Raw genomic sequence first — 27631 nt, forward strand, 5'->3', positions numbered from 1 at the left:
CATATTTAATTTTAAAGTTATTTTCCCAAAGAAATGGTAGTTTTATTTCCCCAACTAACTCCAAAGTATTTAACTTTCACCATAAGCAATTTAACTGACAATAGTAACAGCATAGAATCAAAGGGGTACAAGGCAGAAGTTAATCCACAGTTACAATAAAAATAGTTATATGTGGGCATGGGAGTGGGTTAGCAGGGTCAGGGGCCCACTGCCAAGCCTGACAACCTGACTTTGATCCTGAGTTCAGGTGTCTAGCACTGAATAAACAGTCATGGTGGAACATATCTTTAATCCTACTGTTAAGGAGGTAGAGGCAAGAGAACCAGAAGTTCAAGGTTGCCCTTAGCTACATAGTGAGTTCAAGACCAGTCTGAAGTAATTGATCCTGTCTCAAAACAAACAGACAAACAAAAAATAAGAAACACAAACAGTGGGTTGAGAAATGGCTCAATTGGTAAAGTGTTTGCCAAGACCTAAATCCAGTCCTCAACACACACATAAAATGTAGGTTTGTAATCCCAGTACTGGGAGGTTGGAAAAACCCTTGTATTTACTGGCTGGCCAGCCTAGCCTAAACTCCAAGACCCATAGGTCCCATGGAAAGACTCGGTCTCAAAAAACCAAGATTGTGGCCATTGAGGTGACTCCGCAGATAAAAGCACCCACCAGCAACCTTGACAACCTGACTTTGAACCATGTGGCAGAAGACACATGCTGAAGTGTGTGCAAACCACCCTACCCCCATGCACACAAAAACTTCAAATGTAATAAAATAGCATAAAAATAGTAAATTTCTTATTTTATGAGAAGAAAACTAAGAGATGTCCTCTTTTATTGGAGTCTTCTATCTCATATCTGTGAAACTTAACGTATTTTTCTTTCTAATGTGTATTATATAAACCTAATATGGTTCAATATGATGTTTTGATATTCAAAATGAAATGATTACTGCAACTTTTGCATATATTGATCCTTCTGCTTTGAATGTGGGAGTAACTCCTCAGTATATATCAAATTAAGTTCTCTGAAATTGTGCCATTCCCAGACTCCTTGAATTCAGCTGACCACTCCCAACCTCTGTGTTCTTTATATGTTCCATGTATCTTTCATATCACTTACTAGCTGGAATCTGTACTACATGTGAGTTTGTTCATCTATAAAACAAAAAACATGAGTTCATAATTAAGATCTATTGTTATTAATGAATTAGGGTTTTCATTTAAATTGTTTTCCCCCAGTAGACTGTGAGCTCATGAGATGACTAAGGTTAGGAATATTATATAATCATCTTTGTAATCATGTACTTTTCACTAAATTTTTATTTTGAGATGATTATAAATTCACTTGCAATTTTAGATATAAGGTAGGGGCTGGGGTGATGACTCAGTTGGTTATTCTGCATGAAGACCCGAGTTCAATCCCCACAACCCATGTAAAAATGCCAAGTGTGTAATCCCTCAGTTGGAAAACAGATGAGACAGGCTGATCTCTGAGGCTGTCTGACCAAACAGTCTCCCCTGAGTGTTGAATTCCAGGCCAGTGAAAGAGATTGAATCAGATAAGGTGGATAGCATTCCTGAGAATGAGACCTAAGATTGTCCTTTGGCTTGCATACATATGTGCACCCACATACATACATATGCATTAGCAACAACAACAGTCAAAAACTTTAGAAGAGTTTATATTATGAGATTTCATTTTCTTCATTTCCCCCCAGTGGTAAACACATTTTAAAATTATAGTAGAATGTCAGTCAGGACATTGTTATTGATACATTTATAATACAACTGATTTCTTTTTAAGATTTATTTATTTATCTTATGTACATGAGTATTCTGTCTTCATGCACATCAGAATATGGAATCAGATCCCATTATAGATAGGTGTGACCCACCACGTGGTTACTGGGAGTTAAATTTAGAACCTTTGAAAGCACTCAAGTACTCTTAACCATTGAGCCATATCTCTAGCTCCCTGAATTTTTTGCTTGTTTAAGACAGGGTTTCTCTGTGTAGCCCTGGCCATCTTGGAACTCATCTTTAGACCAGGCTGCCCTTGAACTAACTCTTGAGGGCTGGGATCAAAGGTGTGCACCACCACCACCTGGCTATTTCTATTACCAGAAGAAAATATCTCTTATGTTACACTCACTTTTTTTCTCGTGTCTTTTTCTCTGCCAGTTCATATTCAACAAGACAAAGACAGAGAAAAGAAAGGAAACACGGAAAGGGAAGGAGACCCTTATCCAGGAATCTAGTTGAAGCCTCTCAGCGGCTGAGAGTATAGAATTCTAGCACAATTAGCATTTGTTCTAAAGGTTGCCTACATAGAGGTAGGATTCTTTTTATATAAATGTTTCAAATAAGAATGTTCACATGACAATGGGTCATGCTTAACGCTAAGACGTACATGACCTTTGAGTGTGGCTTTGTCTTCCCCAGCTGTCAATATGCAATTGCTAGTAATCCCACAAGAGCCCATTTACAGTAAAAGGGATGTCTTATGTGTAACCCTTGTGACTCACAGTTTACCTGTTCAGCTAACAACCCTATCCAAGACATATCCAAAACTACCCTAGAATCTAAGCCCTTTAACGATCAATCCTTTGAGATGTAACCTAAGAACCAGTAAAATCTTATATTTGGCTATTGTTAAGACACTTGAATGAACTTTATCATGAAAAATCCATACCCACATTAGATCTGTGTTATCCTTTTTCTAAATGCTTCTTCCTATTCACCTCTTCAGCTCCAAGCTTAAAACTATGTTAAAACTTTCTTCTTGAGCATTAAGATGTAGCTCAGTAAAAAGGTGTTTGACACACTTACAAACACACATACACACGCATACACATGTGCAAATAGCAACAAAATCTCTTTTTAACAATTTTTTTCATTTTCATATTGGATCATCCTAAGGTTCTTTTCTGCTACAAAGTCATGTCTTCACCTGAGGAGAAGTCTCTGAGGAGAATCCGGCACAAAACTGTGCCTCTGGCCCTCCTGTTGTATTGCTACTTATACCTAACTCCTAGGAACCACTAATCTATTTTCTAGTCCTATAATTTTGTAATTTCAGATGTTGTATAAACTGAAGAATATATAACTTTGTTTCCTGCAGTGCATGAGTGGAACCTAGGGCCTTTTGCAAACCATATATGTGCTTTTATGTTTTGAATAGGAAGTAGTTCCCAAAACGTTTATGTGTTGGAGTCTTGGTCCCCAGCTGGTAGTGATGTTAATATAGGTGATGGATCATGAAAGCACTGACTTCCTTAGTGGTTGATCTATTGATGAGTTCTTATTAAATGGGCCATACAAGAAGTCAGTCATGGCAGGCAGGGATGGCTTTGAAGGATGTAACTTATTTCAGCACCACCACCCTCTCTCTTATCCCTTTTAGTCACTATAATATAAACAATATTCTGAACTATTTCTTTCCAGATTACGTTCTGTCTCACTGTTCATCCACCCAGAAACGACAGAGCCCAATGATCATTATGTTTGAAACTAGGAGCCAAAATAAAACTGCCCCCCTTGTAAAAGTAACTTTTATTCACCTATCCTAATTGTTGTCTAGGAGACTTTACTGCCTCAGTCTGCTAACCTAAGCTTAGTTCTGGAGGCTTCTAGCCTCCATACAGTGTAATCTAGGCCTAGAATGTTCTCAGCTTTTGAGACTTACTGCTAAATAAGCTCACCCTTTCTTGTTCTTTCTGAGTTCTAGTTGATTCAACTCAACTGTTCTGGCTCCAGTTCCTCTCCAAGCTGATTGATTCAATCTGGCTTCTAGCTCTCGGCCTCTCCAGAATTGTTCTGCTTGTCCTCAAACTACTCTAGCAATCTGTTCTATCTTCTGGCTCCTCATTCACTGGCTTGTTCTGACTTTAGCTGTGTCTAGTTTGCTCTCCCTTCAACCTGTCTGTGTAAAACTCCTGGTAAAACTGCCTCCTCTCTCACTCGGCACTGCTCTCCTCTTTTCTCTATGTTCTCATAAGAACTGGACATATGCCATCCTGTCAGATCTTTCTCTGACTCATCACTGTGTCTGCCTCTCAGTTAGATATCACTTTCTTTCTTTTAAAGATTTATTTATTTATTTCATGTATGTGAGTACACCGTCGCTGTCTTCAGACACACTAGAAGAAGGCATTGGATCTCCATTACAGATGGTTGTGAGCCATCATGTGGTTGCTGGGAATTGAACTCAGGACCTCTGGAAGAACAGTCAGTCTCTCCAGCCCTAGACATCACTTTCAAACATGGTGCTTCCTTCTACAAACTAACTTTACCTTCATTGTATGGGATTAAAGTTATGTGCTAAAGGTGAGCCATACCACAACTAGAAACATTTTTTTTTCAGTAAGTAACATAATCTCTGGGTTCAAATATCCTGCAACACTCCCTTATATTTTTTCCTTGGGTACATTTTTATAACAATACCACACTTACAGAAAACTGGCACTGAGAGATGGAGTCATTGATGTCTTGATTCCTTACCACGTTGTTCAGAAACCTTGAGAGCTGGTTTATGGGAAGAATTTGGAAAAATTTGGAGAATCAGGTTAGGAAAAGACTAGAATTCTGTAAGTGCAGCTTAGCGAGAAATTTTGGTGGGCGCTCGGAAGACCAGAATCCTGATAGAGCACAGATAACAATGTCTAGGTGCTCAGTTTTCCAGATGGTAGTAGGTTCTGGAGAATTAGGTGAAAAGCCATTGCATTGCATTCTGACAAAGAATTTATCTATATGCTGGAGACTCTGTGAGAAGCTAAAATTAAAAGTAACACACTAATTCATGTGGTAGAAGAAAATTTTAGGTATCATGTCATTCATCCTGTGTGACATGGCTGTTGCTGGCTCTCTTAGTAAGATTTTAGTGAGACTATCAACCAAGTATATTTGAAAAACTTGTAGTTTGAAGTTGAGACCAGGGGTAGTGGGATTATTGAAGCATGTGTCTTAAGGACAAGCCAAGTACTCCATCTCAGAGTAATAAGAAAAAACCTTGAGGGTCTCTTGGGAATTGATTCTACCCTATCAAGATCAAAGATGTAAAGATGTGCATTCCCTTGAAAGAGACTGCTTTGAAAAGGGAACTTCCAGAGAATTCTGCTCACTAGGGATTCCTTAGAAAGTATTTTTAGAAGTTTGACTGCTCAGACTGCTGTGGTCCAGCAACATCCAGTTTGATAATGGACCTTGCTATCATACATGTGACGCAGTTTGCAGGTGTGTAAAATGTATGAGTTGTGGGGGGGGGGTCACAGAGCCTTTCTGCTTAGATTTCAAAGGAAAGGCCTGAGAGTCTAGAGTGGTTGGGTCAGATTCTCTGCAGGCTACCTCTGCTTGAACAGTGTCCATAGATAAGGGAATGAAGCCTAAGAAGCAATGAAGCCCTATGTAGAGTTGCCAGGAACATGGGCTTTCTGCTGAAGAAGGAACAAGCAGAAGAGCCACCTCATAAAGTGAAGAGAGATCATGTAAGTCATAAGCAGTCAAGAATATAAGGGCAGGGTTTACAGCTTACAACCCACCACCACATGTCCAGATGTCTGACATGAGACTACAGGATTTAATGTTTACCTGCTGAGTTCAGCTGTTGTCTTTGGTCTGATCTTTCCTGGCTGTTTTCCTATTTGTCCCTTTTGTATCTTGGTTGGATATTTCTTTGAAAAACAAATTCTGTGAATTTGTTTGCTTCTAGTCTTAGGGGAAACTTTATAAGGTTCTAACATATCTGTGAGAGAAATGACTTCTGAAGCCATCCTCTGACATCACACACACGCACACACACACACACACACAGAGAGAGAGAGAGAGAGAGAGAGAGAGAGAGAGAGAGAGAGAGAGAGAGAGAGAAAAGAAGAAGAAGAAGAAGAAGAAGAAGAAGAAGAAGAAGAAGAAGAAGAAGAAGAAGAAGAAGAAGAAGAAGAAGAAGAAGAAGAAGAAGATCTGATTAATTGGACATAGGTTTCAGGAATTTGATATGTGTGGTGTGTGCTTCTTTATGTGTGATTCTTCTGACTCGTCACCGTTTTTTTAGATCTGACTTTGCAAGTCCTCAGCAATCATGTCAGGTACTTTAGCCTTGTTTATTTTCCTTGTGGGGATGTAATGAGACTAGAGCTTTCATTACTTTCTGAGATCCTGAGCCTCTATTCAGTGTTCCTTTTTGTTTGGCTTTCACTTTTTTTTCCTCTCTCTATTCTTTGACTGGGTAATTTCTATTGCTCTGTCTTCTGCTTCAGTGACTTTTCCCTCTGTTTCAGCTAGTCTCATGTTCAGTCTATTCATTGAATTTTTTATTTCAGGATCGTATTTTAAGTTCTCTAATTTCAACTTGGTTAAACATCTTATATTTCTTTGCTGATAGTTTCTATTTTCAAAATGTGTTTCAAGTATGTTTGTAATTGCTTGCTGAAGCATTTTTATGATAGCTTCTTTAAATGCTTTGTCAAGAGGTCACAAAGATGGCTCAGATGGTAAAGGCACCTGCTGCCAAGCCTGACAACCTGAGTTTCACCCCCAGGACTCGCAAAGGGTAAGGAGAGAATTGACTTCCTTAAGTTGTCCTCTGACATGCACTTATGTGCAGTAGTGTTCCTGAACCCACCTTTATACATACATATGCACACAAACAGTGAGTGTGGCCAGGCTCGGGCCAAGTAGGGCTTTCCTTGCCCGATTGTTTAGAGCATAGAGCCGGTCTCCTGTCTTCTGTTTGTCATGGCATCTTCTGATACTCAGGTGAAAGAGCTGGAGAAGTGTGCTTCAGGCCAGGCTTTTGAGCTGATTCTCAGCTCTTGCTCAAAAGACTCCCCGATTTACTTCTTCCACCCCCAAAGAAGAAGGATCTTTCCCTGGAGGAAATTCAGAAGAAATTAGATGCTGCAGAAGAAAGATACAAGTCTCATGAAGCTGAAGTCTTGAAGCAGCTTTCTGAGAAACGGGAGCATGAAAAAGAAGTGCTCCAGAAAGCCACGGAGTAACAAAGAGAACCGGGAGGCACAAGTGGCTGCCAAGCTGGAGCATTTGGAAGAGAAGGACAAGCACGTTGAAGAGATGCGGAAGAACAAAAAATCCAAAGACCCTGCGGACAAGACCGAGGCTGACTTTCTCCCCGACCCCTTCCTAAGTATCCAGAGACTGTACTGGCCAGTGTCATTTACTTTTCTCCTCCTGACAAATATTCTAGAAGCTGATGTAGGACCGTGTAGGTAGATTCAGACCATGAGATGTTTTAGAGACTCAAGGGGAGAAACTAAAAGTGTTTTGCTCTTTTTTTTTTTAAGTGTTGGTCTTTCTAACATAGCTATTTTTCTTGTTGCATCTTTTCCACTCGAGTGCTGGGTTAATGGCTAGTACTGTACTGACTGTGAAAGAAGTTTGTGAAGAGTATGTAGTGGCTTCCAACCCAGTAGATGCTGAATATCTGTTCACTTTGCCATCCCAATTCTGTCCCAATCTCACCAGATGCTACTGTACTTGAATGATTAATAAACTGCACAGTGCTGTTTAAAAAAAATACTTAACAGGTTCTAACATCTATCATTTCACTGTTAATATCTGTTGATTACCTTTTGAATCAGGTTGAGATTTTCCTCGTTCTTGAAATGATTAATTTCTGTTGAACAAATGTCCACTGAACATTTGGAACATTATAAAACCCTTGGATATTAAACCAGATGAGGTGGAGCACACCTTTAATTTCACTCTGGAGGCAGAGGAAGGCAGATCTCTGCCTGGTTTACAGAGTGAGTTTCAGGACAGCCACAGCTACACAGACCCTGTGGTAGTAGCTTTTGGTCTTGAAAAACCAAAAAGTCAACCAAACAAAAGAACACCCATGGATATTTATTTTCCATCACTTTTTATTGTGTGTGTGAAGGGGCATGGCTGTGGTATGGGAATCAAATGTAGCATACTAGACAAGTGCTCCTCCAGTGAGCCAAGAATCTAGGTTTTATATACTTCTGTTTTAATACCTCCTCCAACACTTCAGTGTCGGGAATGGAAGAGGAGCTGACTATTGCCACATGGATGTAGAAGTTTTAATTCTCTGTTGAGCTGTCCCCATGCTGAATTAGAACAGCAGAAATACCTCATTACTGTTTGCTTCATAGCCTCTACTAGACTTAGACTGGCAAAAGGCCTGATTACCATTGTGTTGTGAAAGTCCCGACTCACCAGTAAGCTGCAAATGACCCACATTCCAGTGGGCAAAGCCTAACCTAGCTTTTGCTGGCACTGGTGGGATAGAGTTACAGTGGCCTCTGTGCTGTTCATCTGGAGTACAGTATATTGTCTTAAGTATTTTGTACTAATCTGTTCTTTCCTTCATTTTTTGACTACAAAGAGCAAAGTTTTTGTTTGTTTGTTTGTTTTTTTTTCTGTTTCAGTTAATGTTTCTGGATTGCCACTTTCTTTATCTCCAAATCTGAGGTCAAGAAGGAAAAAAAAGCAAGCTCAAATATCTTATAAGCCTGTCTTTTCTTGGGTCTAGATCTTGTTAGCTTGACCACTGGTTTCTACATTTCAGAGTCTCTTTATGTTTGTTTTATATGTGTTGTGCTAGGCTTTTAAAAAATATATGCTCCATAAGAAGAATAGGAGAAAGTATACTTGTTCCCATCTCTATAGAGGCAGAAGTCATGAGTGGCTGCTAAATGAATCTTAACAATTGTCATGGATAGCTTCTGTGTATTAGCCAGCAGGCTGGCTCGATGGGTAAAGGGGTTGTTATGAGTTCAACCCCCTAAACTCAAACAGTGGAAGGAGAACTAGCTAACTTCTACAAATTGTCTTCTGACCTCTGCATATGTGCTGTATTGTGCACAGCCTACACTCATGTGCCTAATACATAATAAACAAATAAATGTTTATAAAATAAAACAAACAGAACTTACTATAGCCTAAGTACTAATATGTTTTATTTATATTTGCTTATCTAATTTTCACAATAATTAAATATCACTTGCATATGAAGAACCCAAGGCACTGAAAGGTCAAGGAACACTAAGTGACAGCCAACATTTGAACCCAGGTTTGATGGCAGAGCCTGTTCTCTTTACTTCCTTTATTCTTATATGTGTGCATATGATGTGTGTGTATGATGTGTGTATGCTACAGCACTCATGGACGGCAGAAGACAGCTTTTCAGAGTTGGTTTACCTTCCACTGTGAGATCCAGGAATTGAACTTAGATTGTCAAGTATCATTGTTTTCTTTCCGGGTGGTATGATAAAACAAAAGAAGCTGAAGGGAGAAAGTGTTTATTTTAGCTCACAGTTCTAGATCATACACTTTCTGAGTAGGGAATTCAAGTCATCAGGAGCTTGAAGCAGTTGGTCACATCTGCTGTCACAATGGAAAAATGAATGCATGATACTAGTGCACAGTTTCTCTTTTATGTTTTTACACAGTCCAGGATACTCTACCTAGGGAATGGTGCCATCCACAGTGGGCAAATCTTCCCACCTCAACTAATATAATCAAAGTAATTCCCTAGAGCATGTCCAGAGGCATCTCTTAGGTGATTCTAAGTTCTATGAAGTTAACAACCTAACCACCACTTGTGACAAGCAATTTTATTTTCTGAGCTCTTTGGCTGGCGCCAGAGCTTGCTTATCAGTATTTTGTAACACTGTTTCTCTGGATATGGCCTCATGCATTGATATTATTTAAGAATTTATTTTGGGGCTAGAGAGATAACTCAGTGGTTAAGAGCACTGATTGCTCTTCCCAAGGTCCTGAATTAAAATCCCAGTAACCACATGGTGGCTCACAACCACCTGTAATGAGATCTGATGCCCTCTTCTGGTATGTCTGAAGACAGGTACAGTGTACTTATATATAATAAATAAATAAATAAATAAATAAATCTTAAAAAATGTATTTCTCTCTCTCTCTGTGTGTGTTTTAAACATTCTTGAGCTTGGTTCTCTCTGTTTCATGTCTAGCCCCTTTTCTTGTTTTAATTAAAAATAAATAAACTTATCAGGCTGGAGAAATGACTCAGTGGTTAAGAGCACTGACTGCTCTTCCAGAGGTCCTGAGTTCAATTCCCAGCAACCACAGGGTGGCTCACAACCATCTGTAATGGGATCTGATGCCTTCTTCTGGTGTGTCTAAAGACAGCTACGGGTATACTCATATGCATTAAATAAGTAATTTTTTTCTTTAAAAAAAGTTTATTTAGAAAGTATAAACCAATTGTACTACTTGAGTTTTCTTTTAATATAAGACTCATGATGCAAAGCTGAAGTCACTGTGAGCTGGGCCAATAGAGTGGTTTTCAAGGACAGCTATGACTTACACATGATTAATAATAAACGTTCATAACAGAGGCTGGTGGGCGCCTCTGCTCCTTAGGAAGCAGACATGGTCTTGTTTTGAGTCTCCTTGCCACACATTTTGTGCCAGGTGTTGACTTCACCCAGCTTATGGGAGGTGGGTGAAGGGTCTTGGCAGAAACATAGAGGTTTGGAGAACAAGACAGACAGGCATGGGGTGGGCTGCATCTTTGGAGGTTTAAGAACAGCAGTGTCTAATATCCAGGATGGCAGGAACCGGAAGGAGCTGTGTGACATCCAACCTTGGGCTTCCTAGGCGAGGGCAGCCCTGCTGACTGTAGTCTTTGGTCTTGAGGTCAAATGAATCCCACTGCTCATACATTATTAGAAAGATGGTCGGCCTCCTTGAAGTAGAGATTGTAAAGCAAGCCGCTAAAAGGACTACTTAGGAAGAGAATTAGAGCTGTTTCTAGGAAGGCCTGAGTGGAGCTGCAGAGTCTCCCTGGTCCCTGGACCTGGGAAGGCCTATCAGGTGAGAGCCCACCTTGTGGATCGTCCCGCACCCTCACTTGCTGCAGAAGTACCATTTGTATGGCTTACCGCTCTCAACTACAGGAGTAATAACACCCAGGAACCCAACAGTGACTGTGACGGGAGCTTCAGGACTGTGTGGACTTTTGTTTTGAAATTCAGGACTGTGTGGACTTTTGTTTTGAAATCTGCACACTATGGACCTACATGTTACTAAGTCAACAGTGCCACGGGCCTCCTTACCAGAACTCAGGCAATTTAAAAAACTGCTTCTGTGTGATGCATTTCCTCACATCCCCCAGGAGCCAACAGAGTTCAGCAATTTGGTTTTCCTTAACTGTATTTTAGTTGCAAAGGGAGCCAATTTAATTCCGTCAAGAGGTTTCAGGATGGATCGCTACTGAAAATACTTGGTTTGCCCAGGGACCATGAACTGTGATTAAAGAAACTTAAGGTCTGTAGTCTGTGGTGGCTCAAAGAGCACACAGGAAGCAACACAATACATTCAGCTTTCTGACTAACCACAGTGAAAACACACATGTTTATGTGAGGTCACTCCTACGCACTGGGGACATAAGGCCAGGACCAATGACTTCACCAGGGGTTCCTATAGATCATCCTTTGCCTGGCGCAGAACAAAGCTATGTAAAGAGTTGAGGTCTCTACCTACAGTTGTGATCACCCACTTTTTTACCTCCTCAGAAAAGTAGCGATGTGGGATAGCCTCGTACTGTACTTGGTGCAAACATTGCACTCAGCAGTGCAGTCCACTTCTGTGATGGTGATGCCTGCCAAGCCGGATAATTCCTTTTTAGAGAGCTCCTCCCAGGTAGGAGCCAGATTCTTGCAGTGGCCACACCACAGAGCATAGAACTTGACTAAGCTCTCTAAGAAGCTCTTTTTGGTGAGTGCTACACAATGCCCTTGTCACCTGTGGGCTCAGCAGCACGGGGGCCTCTGATGGCTCAACAGTCTCTGGAGCCACCTCTGAACCCTGTATCTCAGATGGCACATCTCTCAGTGACTCCAAGTCCCTCTTTCCCTTGTACTTACCCAGTTTCTTGCCATCTCGAAAGCAACTCATCCAGAGCAGAGTTGGATAGCCTCTGACCAGGTGCTCTGAGCAGACAGCATAGTGCTGCATGCGGTCAACCTTGCCAATGTTCAAGGCCCAGAGCCAGCTGCTCCCAGGTTGGAGCCAGAGCCTTCAGTGACCACACCATGGAGTGTAGAACTTGATAAAGTGGTCGCCTTGAGAAACATGCAGTTCAAAGTTGTTGGCCGAGAGCTCATACAACCTTTGCTTGAGCTCAGGGGCTCTGTGTGGTTCTGCTCCCGGCTCTGGTGTAGTTGGCTCCTTATTCAGTGTCTGCAGCATCCAGTTTTCCAGTGTTTCAAAGCCTCTAGGACCCTGATATTTCACCGATTCTTGTCCAGGTTTAAAACACTTAAGGGTTGGGTATCCTCGCACCCCCTGGGCGGAGCACAGGTCAGAGTCAGCTGTGTAGTCCACTTTAGCCGTGTAGACCTTGGCATCCTCCATGCTGTTGTACTTGTCTCCCAGGTCATTCCAAGTCGGTTGCAACCACTGGCAGTGTCCACACCAGGGTGTGAAGAACATGACCAAGTGCGCGGCACTCTGGATCCCTGCGTGAACAGGTGCTTGGCGTGCGGGTCCTGTTCGACTCTGCTGTCCTCCACCTCCTGGGCCTGGGCACCCTTACACACTATGAGCCGGCAGCTCAGCTAGCGGCGTCCTGGCTACGGGGGCATCACGGTGGGATTAGTGAGCTCTCACGCAAGGGCCTTGGGTCCCCTCCGCAGCACCACCTCCCGCCAAATAAATAAATCTTGAAAAATAAAAATAAAAGCATTAAATGGATGGAACTGGATGTTAAGCGGAAATAAGCTAGGTACAGAAACCAGACGTCATGTATTCTTCTCATCTGCACAGTCTAGATTTTTTTAAACACATGAGGGGTCAACTTGATTGCTCAACAGGTGAAAGGTTTCTACCACCAAGCTTGATCATCTGAGTTCAATCCTTGAAACATGGTGCAAAGAGAAAACTGACTACTCCAAGTTGTCTTTTGACCTCCACTTGTATACTATGTCATACACATATGCACATGCCCCCCAACACATGAGAGAGAGAGAGAGAGAGAGTTTTTTTTTTTTTTTTTTTTTTTTTTTAAACATAACCACAAGATTAAAAATACAAGGCTAGAGATCGCTTTGTGGTTAAGAGCTAGCTGCTCTTCCAGGAGACTCGGGTTTGATTTTCAGCACCTACATGGCTAATGACCATCTATCTGTTACTCCAGTTCCAGGGGATCCTATGTTCCCTCTTCTGGCCTCCATAAGCACCAGGTATGCATGTGACACTCAGATATTCATACAGGCAAGACACTTATACACATAGGTAAATTAATTATTTGAGAAGAAGGACCCCAGTGCCTGTGCAGTTTTGGAGCTCTACTCTGCTTCAATTTGAAATCAGGTCAGAGAAAATTGCACTGTAGTTTAGCTCATGACTGTGTTATAATCAAATTTAAACTTCCTTTAAGAAAAGAAAGAAAGAAAAATTGAGCCCACTAGATGGTTCAGTGGGTAAAGGTGCTTGCCATCAAGTCTGACAACTCGAGTCTTATCTCTGGGAGCTCACATAGTGGAAAGAGGAAAACAGACTCCCACAAGTAATCCTCTAACCTCAACGTGTAGCTGTAGCATGTACATACTTACCTTTAGCTCCTTGTGAATAGATGTTAAAAAATAATTTTAAAATATCATATGAATGTAAGAACCTATAAATGTATAATTCACAGTTTAGGGGCCAATGAGATAACTCGGTGGATAAAGGCCCTTGCATTAGCAAGCCTGGTAACCTGAGTTTGATCCCCAGGATCCACATAGTAGAAAGAAAGAACTGACTTCATCAAGTGATCCTCTGACCTTGACACACGTGCCATGGCACGTGCTCATTGGCCCCCTTCACACAAAATAAATGTTTAAAAAGTTATTTTAAAAATTATATGAAAATAAGAACCTATAAATGTATAATTCACCATTTAGGTTCCCAAAAATGTGTTAAGGCACTTTAAATTTTTTTTTTATTTAATTGCTTTTTACACTCCAGATTTCAGCTCCCTCCTGGTTCATCCTCTGACTGTTCCACATCCCATATCCCCTAACACCCCCCTCCCCCAACCCTGTCTCCACAAAGATGGCCGTATCCCTCACCCTACCAGACCTCCTCAGTCCCTGGGGCATCCACTTAGTCGCATCTTCTCTGACTGAGTCCAGACCGGGCAGTTCTCTGCTGTATATATGTTGGGGACTCACATAAGCTGGTGTATGCTGCCTGGTTGGTGATTCAGTGTCTGAGAGATCTCAGGGGTTGAGGTCAATTGAGACTGCTGGTCTGCTTTCAGGGTCGCCCTCCTCCTCAGCTTCCTCCAGCTTTTGCCTAATTCGACCACAGGGATCAGCAGCTCTGTCCATTGGTTGGGTGTAAATATCTGCATCTGACTCTTTTTAGCGGCTTGTTGGTCTTTTGGAGGGCAGTCATGATAGGGCCGTTTTTGTGAGCACACCATAGCCTTGGTAATAGTGTCAGGCCTTGGAGCCTCCCCTTGAGCTGGATCCCACTTTGGGCCTATTGCTAGACTTCCTTTTCCTCAGGCTCTTCTCCATTTTTGTCCCTGCAGTTCTTTCAGACAGGAACAATTATGGGTCAGAGTTTTTGACTGTGGGAAGGCACTCTTTCTAAGTAGTGCACATGGAAAAGAACCTCTATGTCAGTGGTTCTCAACCTTCCTAATGCTGCAACCTTTTAATACAGTTCCTCATGTTGTGGTGACCCAGCATAAAATTCTTGTTGCCACTTTATAACTGTAATTTTGTTACTGTTATGAATTGTAATATAGATATCTGATATGCAGTTATCTCATGCAATCCCTGTAAAAGGGTTATTTGGGAGTCATTACCCACAGGTTGAGAACTGCTGCTCTGCGTAGTAGTGTTCACTGCTGTTGAGATTAGAACAGCAAAGCGTTAAAAGCCAGAGAAGAAAACGTAAGGGGTGGTTGGCCAGTTGATGGGATTGTGTAGTGCTATGATTTGACTCAGAAGAATTGCTAACACTAGGGATTTTTTTCTGTGAAGAACTGCTCAAATCCAAATGAGGACGTGAGTGCATTTAGATTCCCAGTAAAAACTTAATGAGAATGCCTTTTATCTGATTGGTTTTGTCTGGAACCAGGTTATTATACAAAGTATAAAAAAGTGGTTTTGCTCCAGTTTCTAGACAGAATGAAAGGCTTGTGCTAATTGAATTTGTGTCGACATTCTTGCAACCCCACACAGGTCAGTATGTGAGATGGAGGAAAAGAATAGAGAGCCAGAGAATGATTTGAGGCCCTGACCAAAATGTTACAAATGTTAGGAATGTTGTTCTTACCATGTACGAACCCCTTAAATAAAGAATGTTGTGGGGGATTTGCATCCGTCTCCATAGTAAAAAGACCATACTGAAAATTAGATGTCATGAAGTTTAGAAAAGATGAGGGTTAAGATCACCTGAAAATTATGCTTTTATTCCATAGGAATTTGATTACAATTCATAAGGTGCATATGCACAGGCATTTTCTTTACATAATCTGAGACTAGACTGTGTGAAATAAGGGGTCCTTGAAAGGAGATGAGAATAAGAGAGCTACCCAGTTATAGTCAGAATATTGAAACAATAACATTTTTATTGCAGTGGAATGGCAGACATTATGCCAAACACACACACACACACACACACACACAATGTATTTCATTTAAATACAAGTACTGTATATTTTGGTGACTTAATTTAGTAACTTAATTCAGTATACACAATCTCAGAGAAGTAACAGAAAATCTTTTATTGCCAGGCATGGTGATACATGCCTTTAATTCTAGGTGGATCTTAGTAAGTTCAAGGCCAGCATGGAGAACAAAGCGTTTTCCAGGACTGCCTGGGCTACACAGAGAAATCCTGTCTTAAAAACAATAAACAAACTTTTATCTATTCAATAATTACATAGATGTATAAACATATCTTGATCTTATCCACCCTGAAGGAAATCCTTTTCCTCCTGGAAAATGGTTTCTGTGAGTCTCTTTTGTTTGAGACAGAATCCCACAGTAGGCCCACACTGACCCTGACTCAGGATCTGCTCATACCCTCCATGCTGATTATAGGTAAGCACTTAGCTTCTTAGTAAATGTAGTGCTTTAAAGGTAAGTCTGAGGGTTGCAGAACTGCCCACTGCCTATCACTGCTCTTACAGAGGACTTAGGTTCAGTTCCTAGCACCCACATCCTAACCATCTCTAACTCTAGTTTCAGGGGATCCAACACCCTCTTCTTAACTCTGTGGCACCAGACACACATGGTGCACATATAGACATGAGGCAAAATATTCATCCAATTATTTATGTACACAAATATTATGTACACATCCAATAAGTACATAATAGTAAAAAATAAAAAAAATAAATACTATGTTGAAGACTCACAGATAGAAATTTGATTATTCAATATTGTGGTCAGTCAAAAGTAGCTATGTATAATGTTTTCCTTTTGAAAAGTAGTTTGTTGTTTTTAATACCCTCCACCCTATTGATATAGACTCCTGAACTGGAGTAGAATAGTTTATGAAATAAGATTGTATGTTGCCTTTCTCTTTGTTTGTATTATGAACCTAGGTAGAGACCTGGTCATGTATGTAGTTCAGTTGGTAAAGTGCTTACATAGCATACACAAGCCCCTGGACCCTACCCCCAACACTGAATACACAGGGTATGGTAGTACACACATGTAACCCAGCTCTTGGGCGATAGAGGTAGGAGGATCAGGAGTTCAAGAATTTCAACTACCTAGGAGTTTGAGGCTAGCCTGGGGAGCACACACACATGAGCACATAAGTGTGTCTGTGTATCTGTCTGCCTGTCTGTCTGTCTTTTATATATAAACAAGTTCAAGATCTTCCTCAGTTACATAGGGAATTTGAGGCCAGGCTGGTGTGTGTATGTGGGGGAGTTAACATGGGTATATGTATGTGTGTCCATATTTCATACATGTACACAAACACACAGTGCCCATGTGGCAGGCATTAAACTATAACATGTTTTGGCAACATGTATACCTTGTATATGTGAACACTGTTTTTTGTTCTCCTTTTATTAGAAAGATTCCTAACCCGGCATAGCGGTATATGCCACTTGGAAGGCAGAGGCAGAAGGATCTCTGTGAGTGAAAGGCCAGCCTGGCAGCCTGATTTATAAAGGAAGTTCCAGGACAGCCAGGACTGTCACACAGAGAAACCCCATTTGAAAAACCTAGGGAAAAAGGACAATAGATTCCTTTCCTCACAGAATCTTTCCTGATTATGGTTTCTCCTCCTCCTTGTTCTGCCCACCTCATCTGGATCCAATTCCTTTCTGTCTCTTATTAGAAAAGAACAGGCTCTTAAGAAATAAGAAATAACATAACAATATAAAATAAAAGCTGTAATATTGAAGTTTGACAAGACAAATAAGGAAGAGTCCAAGAGATGGTACAAGAATAAAAAACCACCCATTCACTCAAGAATCCCGTAGAAACATTAGGGTGGAAGCTATAATATATATGCGGAGGGCCTGGTGCAGACCCTGTTCACAGTTTTTACAGAGAGCTGTTTGAGGTGTGTAATGGTTTCTTTCAAATCTGTGAACCAAAGATTTTTGATCTATAGTTTCAAGTTGATTGTTTATCCACCAATATAACGTCATCTTGCACCATAAAGTGAGGTCTTTGTCTTGTTTATTTGTTTTGAAAGAAAGTCTCATTTAGCCCAGGCTAGCTTTACATGTACTACATAGCTTATGGTGATAATAACTTTGAACTCCTGACCCACCTGTCTGCATGCCCCAAGTGCTGGATTACAGGTGTGTGCTGCCACGCCTGGTGAAATTGCTGCTTTAAAATAATTGTATTTTCAGTATGTTAGGTATTTAAATAGATTTTCCAGATAAATTTGTTATTTTTCTTTTTAACATAAGTATTTCTAAAATAATAATTTTCTAAATTCTGAAGCTTTAAAGCCATACACTTAATTCCCTTATAGAATTGCAAGTCAAAACAACATAAATCTAGAGAAGTGGATGACGTAAGGCTATATCTAGAAGTGAGTGCTTGCATTTGGTAGCTGATGCAGAGAGCAGAGACTGCTGCCTTCTGAGGCTGATGCAGAGAAAGGACCATAGCTGTTCTTTAGAGGTTAATATAAGGAAGCCTCTTGATTTGCCAGAGGAGTCTGGGAAGAGAGCAGATGGCAGCAAGAAGGGCCCTTCAGCTTACTCAGCTGCTCTGAGAAGCTTAGGGTGACCTCCCTAATACAAACAAACCAAGTAGCTTTCAGAGTAATGGGGCAGCATCATTTGTATTCCTGAATAACAATACTGCTCCTCACTTTATCTTCCACACCCTGAGCCAGTGTGTGGCACCATCTGCTTCTTGGGAATTTATTTAGGCCCTGGCCCGGGCTAGTTGGGATTGTTATTGAGTGGTATTTCGAGTAAATGTGTTCTTTACAAAGCACTTTCACATGAATCTGATTAAGCATTAAGTTCATTTGCATAATTAAGAAACTGAGGCAAAAGGGAATTGAGGACTATTGAAGTTGTGACTCAGACCTTGACCCCTGATCTGTGTGTATTTTACTGTTAGTCTCTGGAACTGTCCCAGTGCACTTGTTTGAGCATTAGCTACTGAGATTGAGAGTTAAATTTTCTAAGAAGGAAATTAGTATTTTATAAATGTTATTCTTGGAGTTTTAAGAGTTCTCATGGCTTTTCTTCCTTCCTTTTTCAGTTTTTCTTTCTTTTCTTTTTTTGGTCACAGATTTAAAAAGTAAGTAATTTGCTTTATTTTCTACTGTATACAACTGTGACTTTCCAGGAAGCAAGAATTAAATGAGAAATTCTAATTAATTCTACACTTCCATCAAAACAAAATTTATTTAAATAAGGCCATTCTAATACAAAGGAATAACTTAGTTTATAGAGCCATATGGGTGTGTGTTTGTGTGTGTAGATATGCATATGTTGTATTTAAGCTGATTATAAGAAAAACATATTTTTATATCCCAGCACTGGGGAGGCAGAGACAGGCAGATCTCTGTGAGTTCAAGGCCAAGCTGGTCTGCAAAGTGAGTTCCAGGACTACACAGAGAAATCCTGTCATGGGTGTTGCGGGTAGGGTGGAAGAAAATGTTTCTTGGGCCAGCAAGACGGTGCCTGCCAAGTCTGATGACCTGAGTTCTTTTCCCTGGGATCCATATAATAGAAGATCTCTACAAGTTGTATACCCACAGACAGACACACGTGCACACACACACACACACACACACACATACACACACACACACACACACACAAAATAAATAAATAAATAAATGTAAGTAAATAAAATGCAAAAAATTTTTAAAGGAAAAATTAATCCTCTTAGTAAATCACAGCACTCCTTTTTCCTGCAGTTGGCTGAAATGACACTCGTTTTCATGTATTAGCACCTGCCTAGAGGCCTTGGGGAATCAAAAGAGCAGTGAGCAAAGTGGTTTTAATTGCCCAGGCTTTGCTGGAGCCTTTCTTATACTTAGAAACACAAAGGCCTTTGAATGGTGTCAGAAGGCTGTGCTGAGAAGTGCTCCTTTAGAACTCCACACAGATGATTCACGTGGGGTGGTAAGACTGTCTTGTCGTTCACGAGCCCATCTTTATTTCTCCATTGAGAGTGTTGCATCAAATAGTTGCCCAGGAAACCAGGCAGATGTCAGAGTTTACTGACTTGTCTGTCATTAATGCAGAACTCCGTCTTTGTAGAATTATGCTTGCTAATTACTTTTATAAAGTTTTGGATACATGCTTTAGATCCAATAGTGTCACATTCACTACATTATGGTTAACAGGACAGGTTGTGCAGCCAGACTGCCTGTGCTCAAGCTCAAGTACGATGTTGAATGAGTTCCTTTATTCCCTGAGCTTCAGTTTTCTTACTAAAAGGAAAAAGAGCAGACATTTCATTGTTCCGAGGACCTAACTAGTTAGCATATGGGAAACACTTAGCATATACTGTCTAGTATGTAGTAAGCACGAAATGTTAGCTAATAAAATAGCTTGTGTTTTTATTTTGTTTTTCATTTTGAGAAAATTCCCTGGCTGTCCTGGAACATGCTATGCAGACCAAGCTGGCCTCAAACTCAGAGATCTGCCTCTGCCTCCCAATTAAGCAAAGATGAGTGCCACTGCTCCTCAGTATATGTTTTAATCTTTCTTAAAGAAAATTATTGAGCAAGGCATGGTGGTGGTGCACACCGTTAATCCCAGCAGGTAGGAGTCAGAGCTAGATCTCAGTGAGTTGGAGGCTAAACTGGTCTATATAGTGTTATAAGACAGCTAGAGCTATATGCTGAGACCCTATCTCAAACAACAGTAATATAAATTCTTGAGTGAGAGAGAATGTGGATGTGCACCATGTGAGGGTCAGAAGAGCCTCAGGAGTCCACTGGTTCTCTCCTTCCAGTGGGGAATCTGAGGACTGAATGCAGATCATGAAGCTTGTGCAGCAAGGCTTTTACTGACTTTTATTGTTAAAATCAGTCAGATGTGGTGATACATTCCTGAAATTTCAGCATTCAAGACACTGAGACAAAAGGATTGGTCTGAATTCAAAGCCAGTCTGAAGAAATATTTTGTCTTAAAAATATTAACTAAATGTTATAAAAACCAGCAAAAGCTAAGAGCACTTCACTTAGAATATGAATATAAATTATAGGAAGAATCATGTTATTGATATTCTATATAAATTTTTTCTTTTAAAAATGTTTCATTGAGAATTATATAATCTCAGATATCTCATAAATTGCAGTTTCTAAATCACTACAGAAAAAAAGCAAATTTAATAGGAATTTCAAACCACTAAATATATTACACACAACACAAAATACTAAGTAGTAATTCTTAGCCTTGGAATATACTCTATCTCCTTTCTTCACTAAATGTTCAACCAACACTGTGAATACGATATGTATAATATGTAAAGATTTTATATACATAAGGGTTGGCAGTTTGTCCAATGGAGCATTAAATTCCTTGCGGGGGGGGGGGGCTTCTTTTTTGTCTGTTGGCTGTGAAGTCATATAAATAACTGGTACAGCCACAGAAATGGGGCTCCTATCAGAACCAAGTTCAGTTCCACAGCCTTGCAGGCTTTGTGTATAGGGGGCACATGTACTTGCATAGCAAGACAAAGGCTGCAACAGAACCTGCAAGTGAAGTAAGTCCTTGGTTTTAGTGAGATTTCACTCTGACTTCTAAAGCTTTCTTAATTTAAACCACTTGCCAGTTTTTTTTATATAAAACTGTTACAGAACGTATTTCTTTAATGTCCTAGGTTAAACCCCTTATCTATTGGCATTATACAGACAAAGTACAGAAGCCTCAGTTCTTCTCATATTTTCCTGAATAAAGTGTTTCATCCACTGTATTTTGAGAAAGGTTGCCTCTGTTGTATGATGATTTCTAGTACGTTTGTCATTTTTTGTTTAGAGCTACTCATTGTTCTCTCATTCTGATTCTAAGAATTACCAAATTCATCAAAAATTGCAGTGCCTGTGCTCTTTCCAGCCATGACAGATGAATGTCCATCACTTAAAAGAGAATCTCCAGCTGGAAATTAGTCTTTTGTTGCTTTGTCGTTGCTGAAAATTCTCCACTCACATCCAGCATTGATAACCTAGGCACTCACAGCCGGGTCACATTCAGGATAGGACTATCACTGGCTCTGGTATTTAAGACATGTGCACCCAGAGGCTGGTAGATGTCATCTCTTCAGCCACTGCAGCTCCAACAACAGCGGCACTAAAGCAGGAAGAGACTGTCAGCTAACTTTGTATAGAATTCCTTGTTACTTTGTTCTCCATCCCAGTTAAATTATTTAATTTGCTGAAATATTTTAATCATAAAATCAGGAATTGGGACTGGAGAGATGGCTCAGCGGTTAAGAGCACTGACTGCTCTTCCAGAGGTCCTGAGTTCAAGTCTCAGCAACCACATGGTGGATCACAACCATCTGTAATGGGATCCAATGCCCTCTTCTGGTGTGAAAATAACAATACTGTACTCATAACTAAAATAAATCTTAAAAAAAATAAAATTAGGAATTTTATAAACACAATCCTTTGTAAATTATAGATATGAATATATGAAGATTCAATTTAGTGTTCACTTACTCGTTCATCTATAAATAGCCCTTACAATAGGTCAGCTAAAAATATAAAAATGAAAACAAACTTTTGTTTACAAGGACTTCTCAATCTAAAAGGAAAAGACTAACATGAAGCTATTAATTACACTGGTAGTCATTTGTTTAAAATAAAGATAAAAGAGATGAAAAATGAGAACTCTGAAAAAGTATTTAGCTAAGTGCCCAAAGATGACATGAGGGAAGGCTTGTTGGAGTAAGTATCATGTGAGTTGAGAATTCAGAATGAAGTGGGGCTGAGGAGGTCACGCTGGTATAGGGAATATCACATATAAAGACGAAGGCAAAGAAAATGGAGAAAACGTACCACAGTAAAGAACCACTCAGTACGCTTGATGTGTTTGTGTGCTGTGTATGGGAACAAGTCTGAAGCACTTGGAAGAGATCTTAACACGTTTCACTGCCCTAAGAAGAGACACTGAAAGATTTAAAGCTGTTGCATTCAGCAAACATTTGTATATCTATTCTGTGCTAGTCTTTGTATTAGGTGCCAGAAATACAAGATAATGTGGAAATGACATGATTTTTCAATAAAAGGGGGAGTAGACTGGTAAGGTTGTTTAGTAGGTACAAGCACATGCCATGAAAGCTGAGGGCCTGAGTTCAGTGCCCAAAGCCCATATAAAGGTTGAAAGAGAACTGACTCCAGAGAGCTGTTCTGTGACCACACAGTACTATTGCATCTCCCCCACCCACCCCCCTCACACGAGTGTGTGCTCGAGTGCGAGCACGCGCGCGCGCGCGTGCGCTCACACACACACACACACACACGCACGAACGCACGCACGCACACACACACACATGCCTGTAAAAAAAAATCAAAATTAAAAACAAAATAAATACCCAACATGTGTTCATGCTCAAAAAGCATTACCGTTTAAAAATTATTTCTTGATCAATAAAAGAACCAGTTAGGGTTTGTAGTTCAGTAGAAGACTGCATAAAACTTTGGGTTCAGTCCCTAGTACTGGCAGGATAGAGGGGATTACTAAGCAGTTGACTGTATTTGGAAAGTACACTGATTTGAAAGTCACTATAAATCAATTCTAATTTTTAAAGCCTAAGATATTTCAGAAATTATGGTCATTTAAGATTTTGTTCTCATGACTATAATCATGAAAATTACATAACTGTTCTGGGCAATCAATGAAGCGATTATTTCTTAGGTCTTTATTATTTGATTCTGGACAAAATCTTTCTTGTAAACTAGAATATAAACTCCACAGGCATAAATGCTAAAGCTTTTTCATTTAATGATTCAATAACTTGAGGTAGCAGGTGGTTTAATGTGAAGTGACATTGGAGCTAAGCAGTGTAGACTATAGGATTTCCTTATTTGGAAAACAGAAGTTTCATCACATTTATACATTATCTATTATTCTCTTCTTATTCTATTCTATATTTATATATCCAAATGGAAAATCATCCTTAGTATTTTCTATTTACTTCAAGGTTGAGTTCAGTCTGTTACTGGACTCTCCAGCTTTTTAAATGATGAGAACAATGTTGAGGGAAATTCTAGGACTGTTTTTATTGCTGTTTGTATTGCCAGTCAGTCTAATAAACAGGAGAACAACACCTATTGTAAGTCACTAGTTATGCATAGTTTTGGCTTTTGGTTTTTTGGGGTTTTGAGACAGGATTTCTCTGTGTAGCTCTTACTGACCTGGAACTAGCTTTGTAGACCAGGCTGGCCTCAAACTTAGAGATCCACCTGCCTCTGCCTCCAGAATGCTGGGATTATAAGATATGTGTGTGTGTGTGTGTGTGTGTGTGTGTGTGTGCGTGCGCACGCATGCGCGTCACTACACTGGCTCATGGATGGGTTTGTAAGAGAGAGTTTGGTGCATATTTGAACACAGCAAATTCTAGCAAGTACTTCTTCCAAACACTCTTCCTGCCTTGTGAGGACACGTTGATGGTTTTTGGTTTTTGTTTTGTAAACAAAGGTTTTCAATGTCTATATAGTCCAGGTCCTTCTGACTCCCAAGTTCTGCAGTCACGGTCATGTGCTGCCACTGTGGGTTTGACTCGTTTATTGATTCTTGCCCAAGTGATACTTGGTTCATGTTGAAGGTAAAGAAAGTATTACAGGTTACAAGATGGTATCCTGATAGGAGCTCATAGCATACATGTATCTAAAAAAGACCTGTGATTTTCCTAAAAGTTGAGATATCAGAGACATCATAATATGTAATGGAGAAGGGACTATAGTATGATTTTATTTTTATATTTTTAAACAAGGTAGATCTGGGTAGAGAAGCAATCTAAATCACAGATTGGAATAGAAATTTGAAATAAATTATTTCTTTTTTATGTCAAATTTTGCTTTATGATTTGAGGAAAAAACACTACTTATAAACTAAACAAGAATTCCTTGAAAGTATTTGGTACTTTATTCAGGGTCCACTCAATATTAAAGTATTTGAGATATTTTAAATTGGTTGTAGGTTTTTGTTTTGTTTTGTTTGAGTCTTCTCTCTATAGCCTGGCTATTCTGGAACTTCCTGTGTAGACTAGGCTGGCCCTGAACTCACAGAGATCCACTTACTCTGCTCTTCAAAAATTGTTTTAAATTTGTACATGATGTGAATGAGATAAAACAGGAGCAGGAACAGCAGTCCATATCTGTATTCTCTTAAAAAAACAAAAAAAAAAAAAAAACAAAAAAAACAAAAAAACAAAAAAAAACAAGTCTCTGTAAATCCACCATTCCTGATTACTTTGCACCAAAAGACAGGCCTGTTATAGAATAGAAATAGGGATGTTGGTCTTTATGGCCTGCTAGAGCCACTAGTGGGGTAAATATTACATGTTCTTGTTAACTGCCTATCCTCAATCTGCCCATCATCCTTCAAGTTCTGCATCTGGTAAGAGAGGCTATTGTAAAAACTTAACTCTTTTAGTTTAACCCCAAGTTAACCTTAAAAGTTGTAAAAGTCCTTGGGCATTAGAGTACTCAGTAAATAGGATGGTTTCGTGACAAGTTTGAGACTGGGAGTGGTGGCCCCCACTGTAATCCCACTGTGACTCAGAGATGGAAGCAGGAGGACCAGGGTTCCAAGGTCATCCTTGACTCCATAGAGAGTTAGAGACATTCTAGACTACACAACACCTTGTTTCAATAAATAAATAAAGCATTCTTTCTGTGTTTCTCAGTTATTGGTGTTGTGGCCATGTGAATAGAGTTAAAGTGCTATATAAAATGCTTGTACGAACTTCTCTATATCTTGGGTTTCTTGCTTTTTGATTGTTCCATATGGTCACCATTTTGGAATTGTGTGTTTAAGGATGAAATGTCCCTAAACATACTTACTCTTCTTTCTGTTCTTCCTTGTGGAGTTCTTTTTCTCTCTCATCTATAGTACTCACAGGATTCTAGATTGTTCTCGTGTTGTTGTGGACTTGTCTTTATTGCCGTTTTAAGTTCAACATCTACAAGAATTATTCCTAACATTGAAGAGTATTTTATTAAACATTTGAGACTGCAATGAAATCTATGAACTACCCTTCCAGAAAAATATGTACAAAAGTATATCAAAAGTTTTTATAGTTCAAGAGATGTAAAGTCCAAGAGATTCACTCTAAGATAAAGGATTCTTGTGTTAGAGACACAGGACAGTATGTAAGTTTCACTCACAGAGCTTGTTGTCATCCAGGCAGATCTCACTTCCTGTAGAGAGAGGATGCTGGATGGATTGTGAATTGATTAACCCGTTAGCCCTAGAGACTCTAAACAGATGTTTTTCTTTGTTTCTTTAGGCTTCCATCTGAGTGGCACAGTAACTGAACCAGCCACTGCTTCTGAACCCACGGTGACTTACAAAGTTGCGATCAGTTTTGATCGATGCAAAATCACTTCTGTGAGCTGCGGCTGCGGGAATAAGGACATATTCTACTGTGCTCATGTGGTAGCACTATCTCTCTACAGGATCCGAAAACCAGACCAAGTCAAACTTCGTCTTCCTATCTCCGAAACCCTCTTCCAGATGAACAGGGACCAGCTACAGAAGTTTATTCAATATTTAATCACAGCACACCACACTGAAGTTCTTCCTACAGCACAAAAGCTGGCAGATGAGATTTTGTCCTCCAACTCAGAAATCAACCAAGTGAATGGTAATTGTTTAACATTTTCTTGATTTAAAAAAAAAATTAGCTTTTTCAGAACCACTATTAAAAGCAACACTCCCTCTACTGTGTTGTATTATAAGAGGTTGGAACTTTTCTCCTCTTGTAATAATTTAACCTTATTCAATTCATTTTGTCCAAACAACTATAATTAAGTCTTAGTTTCTTTTCTTTTGGGGGTAGCAGGGGTTGAGGGGTGAGACGGGGCTTCTCTGTGTAATCCTGGCTGTCCTGGAACTTGCTTTGTAGACCAGGCTGGCCTCAAACTCATAGAAATCAACGTGCTTGTGCCTCCGAGTGCTGGGATTAAAGGTGTGTGCCACTACCATCTGGCAAGTCTTAGCTCCTGAAAACAATTAATTTCTAGATATTTTAGCCTGAAGTGTTGGTAGCATTCTACTTCTTGACTTTGTTGGTAGTTACACAGTTTTAATCACTATGTAATAATCTTTGCTATAGATTGTAGAGTTCCTATCATTTATATTATAATAAATATTTAACATCTGGCCTGGCATGTTCAAGGATCTGAGTTCAGTCCCTGGAGCTGGAGTAAAAATAGAACTTAGTTACCCCCCCCCCCCCTTTGTAACCTTGGTTGTCCTAGAACTCACTTTGAAGATCAGGGTGGCCTTGGACTCAGAAATCCACCTGCCTCTGCCTCTGCCTCCCCAGTGCTGGAATAAAGATGTGCACTACCATGGCCCAGTCATTAATAACATTAAACTATGACTGGTGAGTTTGTTTTTAATGCTTTGGTGTACTTTCTATAGGAAGTATATGCTACTTTTATCATTCAGAAAGATGCTTAAGAGCAAAAGGACTGCATACAGTGGCCACACCTAGTGGTCAATCCTAGTCCTTGGGAATTGGAAGCAAATTCCAGTTTGCTCAGGTCATTCTCACATCCTTGTACCAAGTTCAGTGGCAACTTTAGCTACATGAGCCCCTAATCAAGGAACAGGACTTGGGGAGCTGGTTCCTTAGACCTCAGAGCTCCCTTAGAATATGTATCATTATATAGCCTCAGGAGAAAAAGCCAGTTCTGAGGTGGTTTAGAGTGGATTCATCCTAATATCAATAGTCGACCATTAAAGGATTTTAAATCAAAGATGGTGTGATATTTCTTATTTAGCTAATTGTGTGCTTCATCTGTGGCTTGATTAATAATTATTTATGGAAGATACCCCTTCCATCTTATCTTCTCCCATCACCCTGAGGAAGAGCCCACTGTCACACTAAAGTGTCATTTACTTTGATGTTTTACCAGAAGGTAAGTCACCTCATTCTCATACTTTTTATGAGAAAGCTAAAATATTCAAACCAGCAAACCTATAGAAGAACAAT

The 27631-nt window shown here is 39.9% G+C and overlaps 1 protein-coding gene and 2 pseudogenes across 3 annotated transcripts in view; 2 read left to right on the forward strand and 1 right to left on the reverse strand.

The window, feature by feature from the left end:
• The window catches only part of ZSWIM5 (zinc finger SWIM-type containing 5), a gene marked incomplete at both ends in the record, with an annotated part of 101009 nt that overhangs the window by 44747 nt on the left and 28631 nt on the right, over window positions 1-27631 (forward strand). Inside the window, one exon of the mRNA XM_080921517.1 lies at window positions 25919-26275. Coding sequence (XP_080777643.1) covers window positions 25919-26275 — 357 coding nt within the window. The remainder of the gene's footprint in view (window positions 1-25918; window positions 26276-27631) is intronic.
• LOC308424903 (stathmin-like) lies at window positions 6729-7223 on the forward strand (annotated as a pseudogene). The gene has a single exon. The product of its transcript is annotated as a stathmin-like (transcript).
• On the reverse strand, window positions 11433-12541 carry LOC308424543 (thioredoxin domain-containing protein 5-like; annotated as a pseudogene). The gene has a single exon. The product of its transcript is annotated as a thioredoxin domain-containing protein 5-like (transcript).

The sequence above is a fragment of the Micromys minutus genome (genome assembly GCF_963924665.1).
Source record: "Micromys minutus genome assembly, chromosome: 9".
NCBI lineage: Eukaryota > Metazoa > Chordata > Mammalia > Rodentia > Muridae > Micromys > Micromys minutus.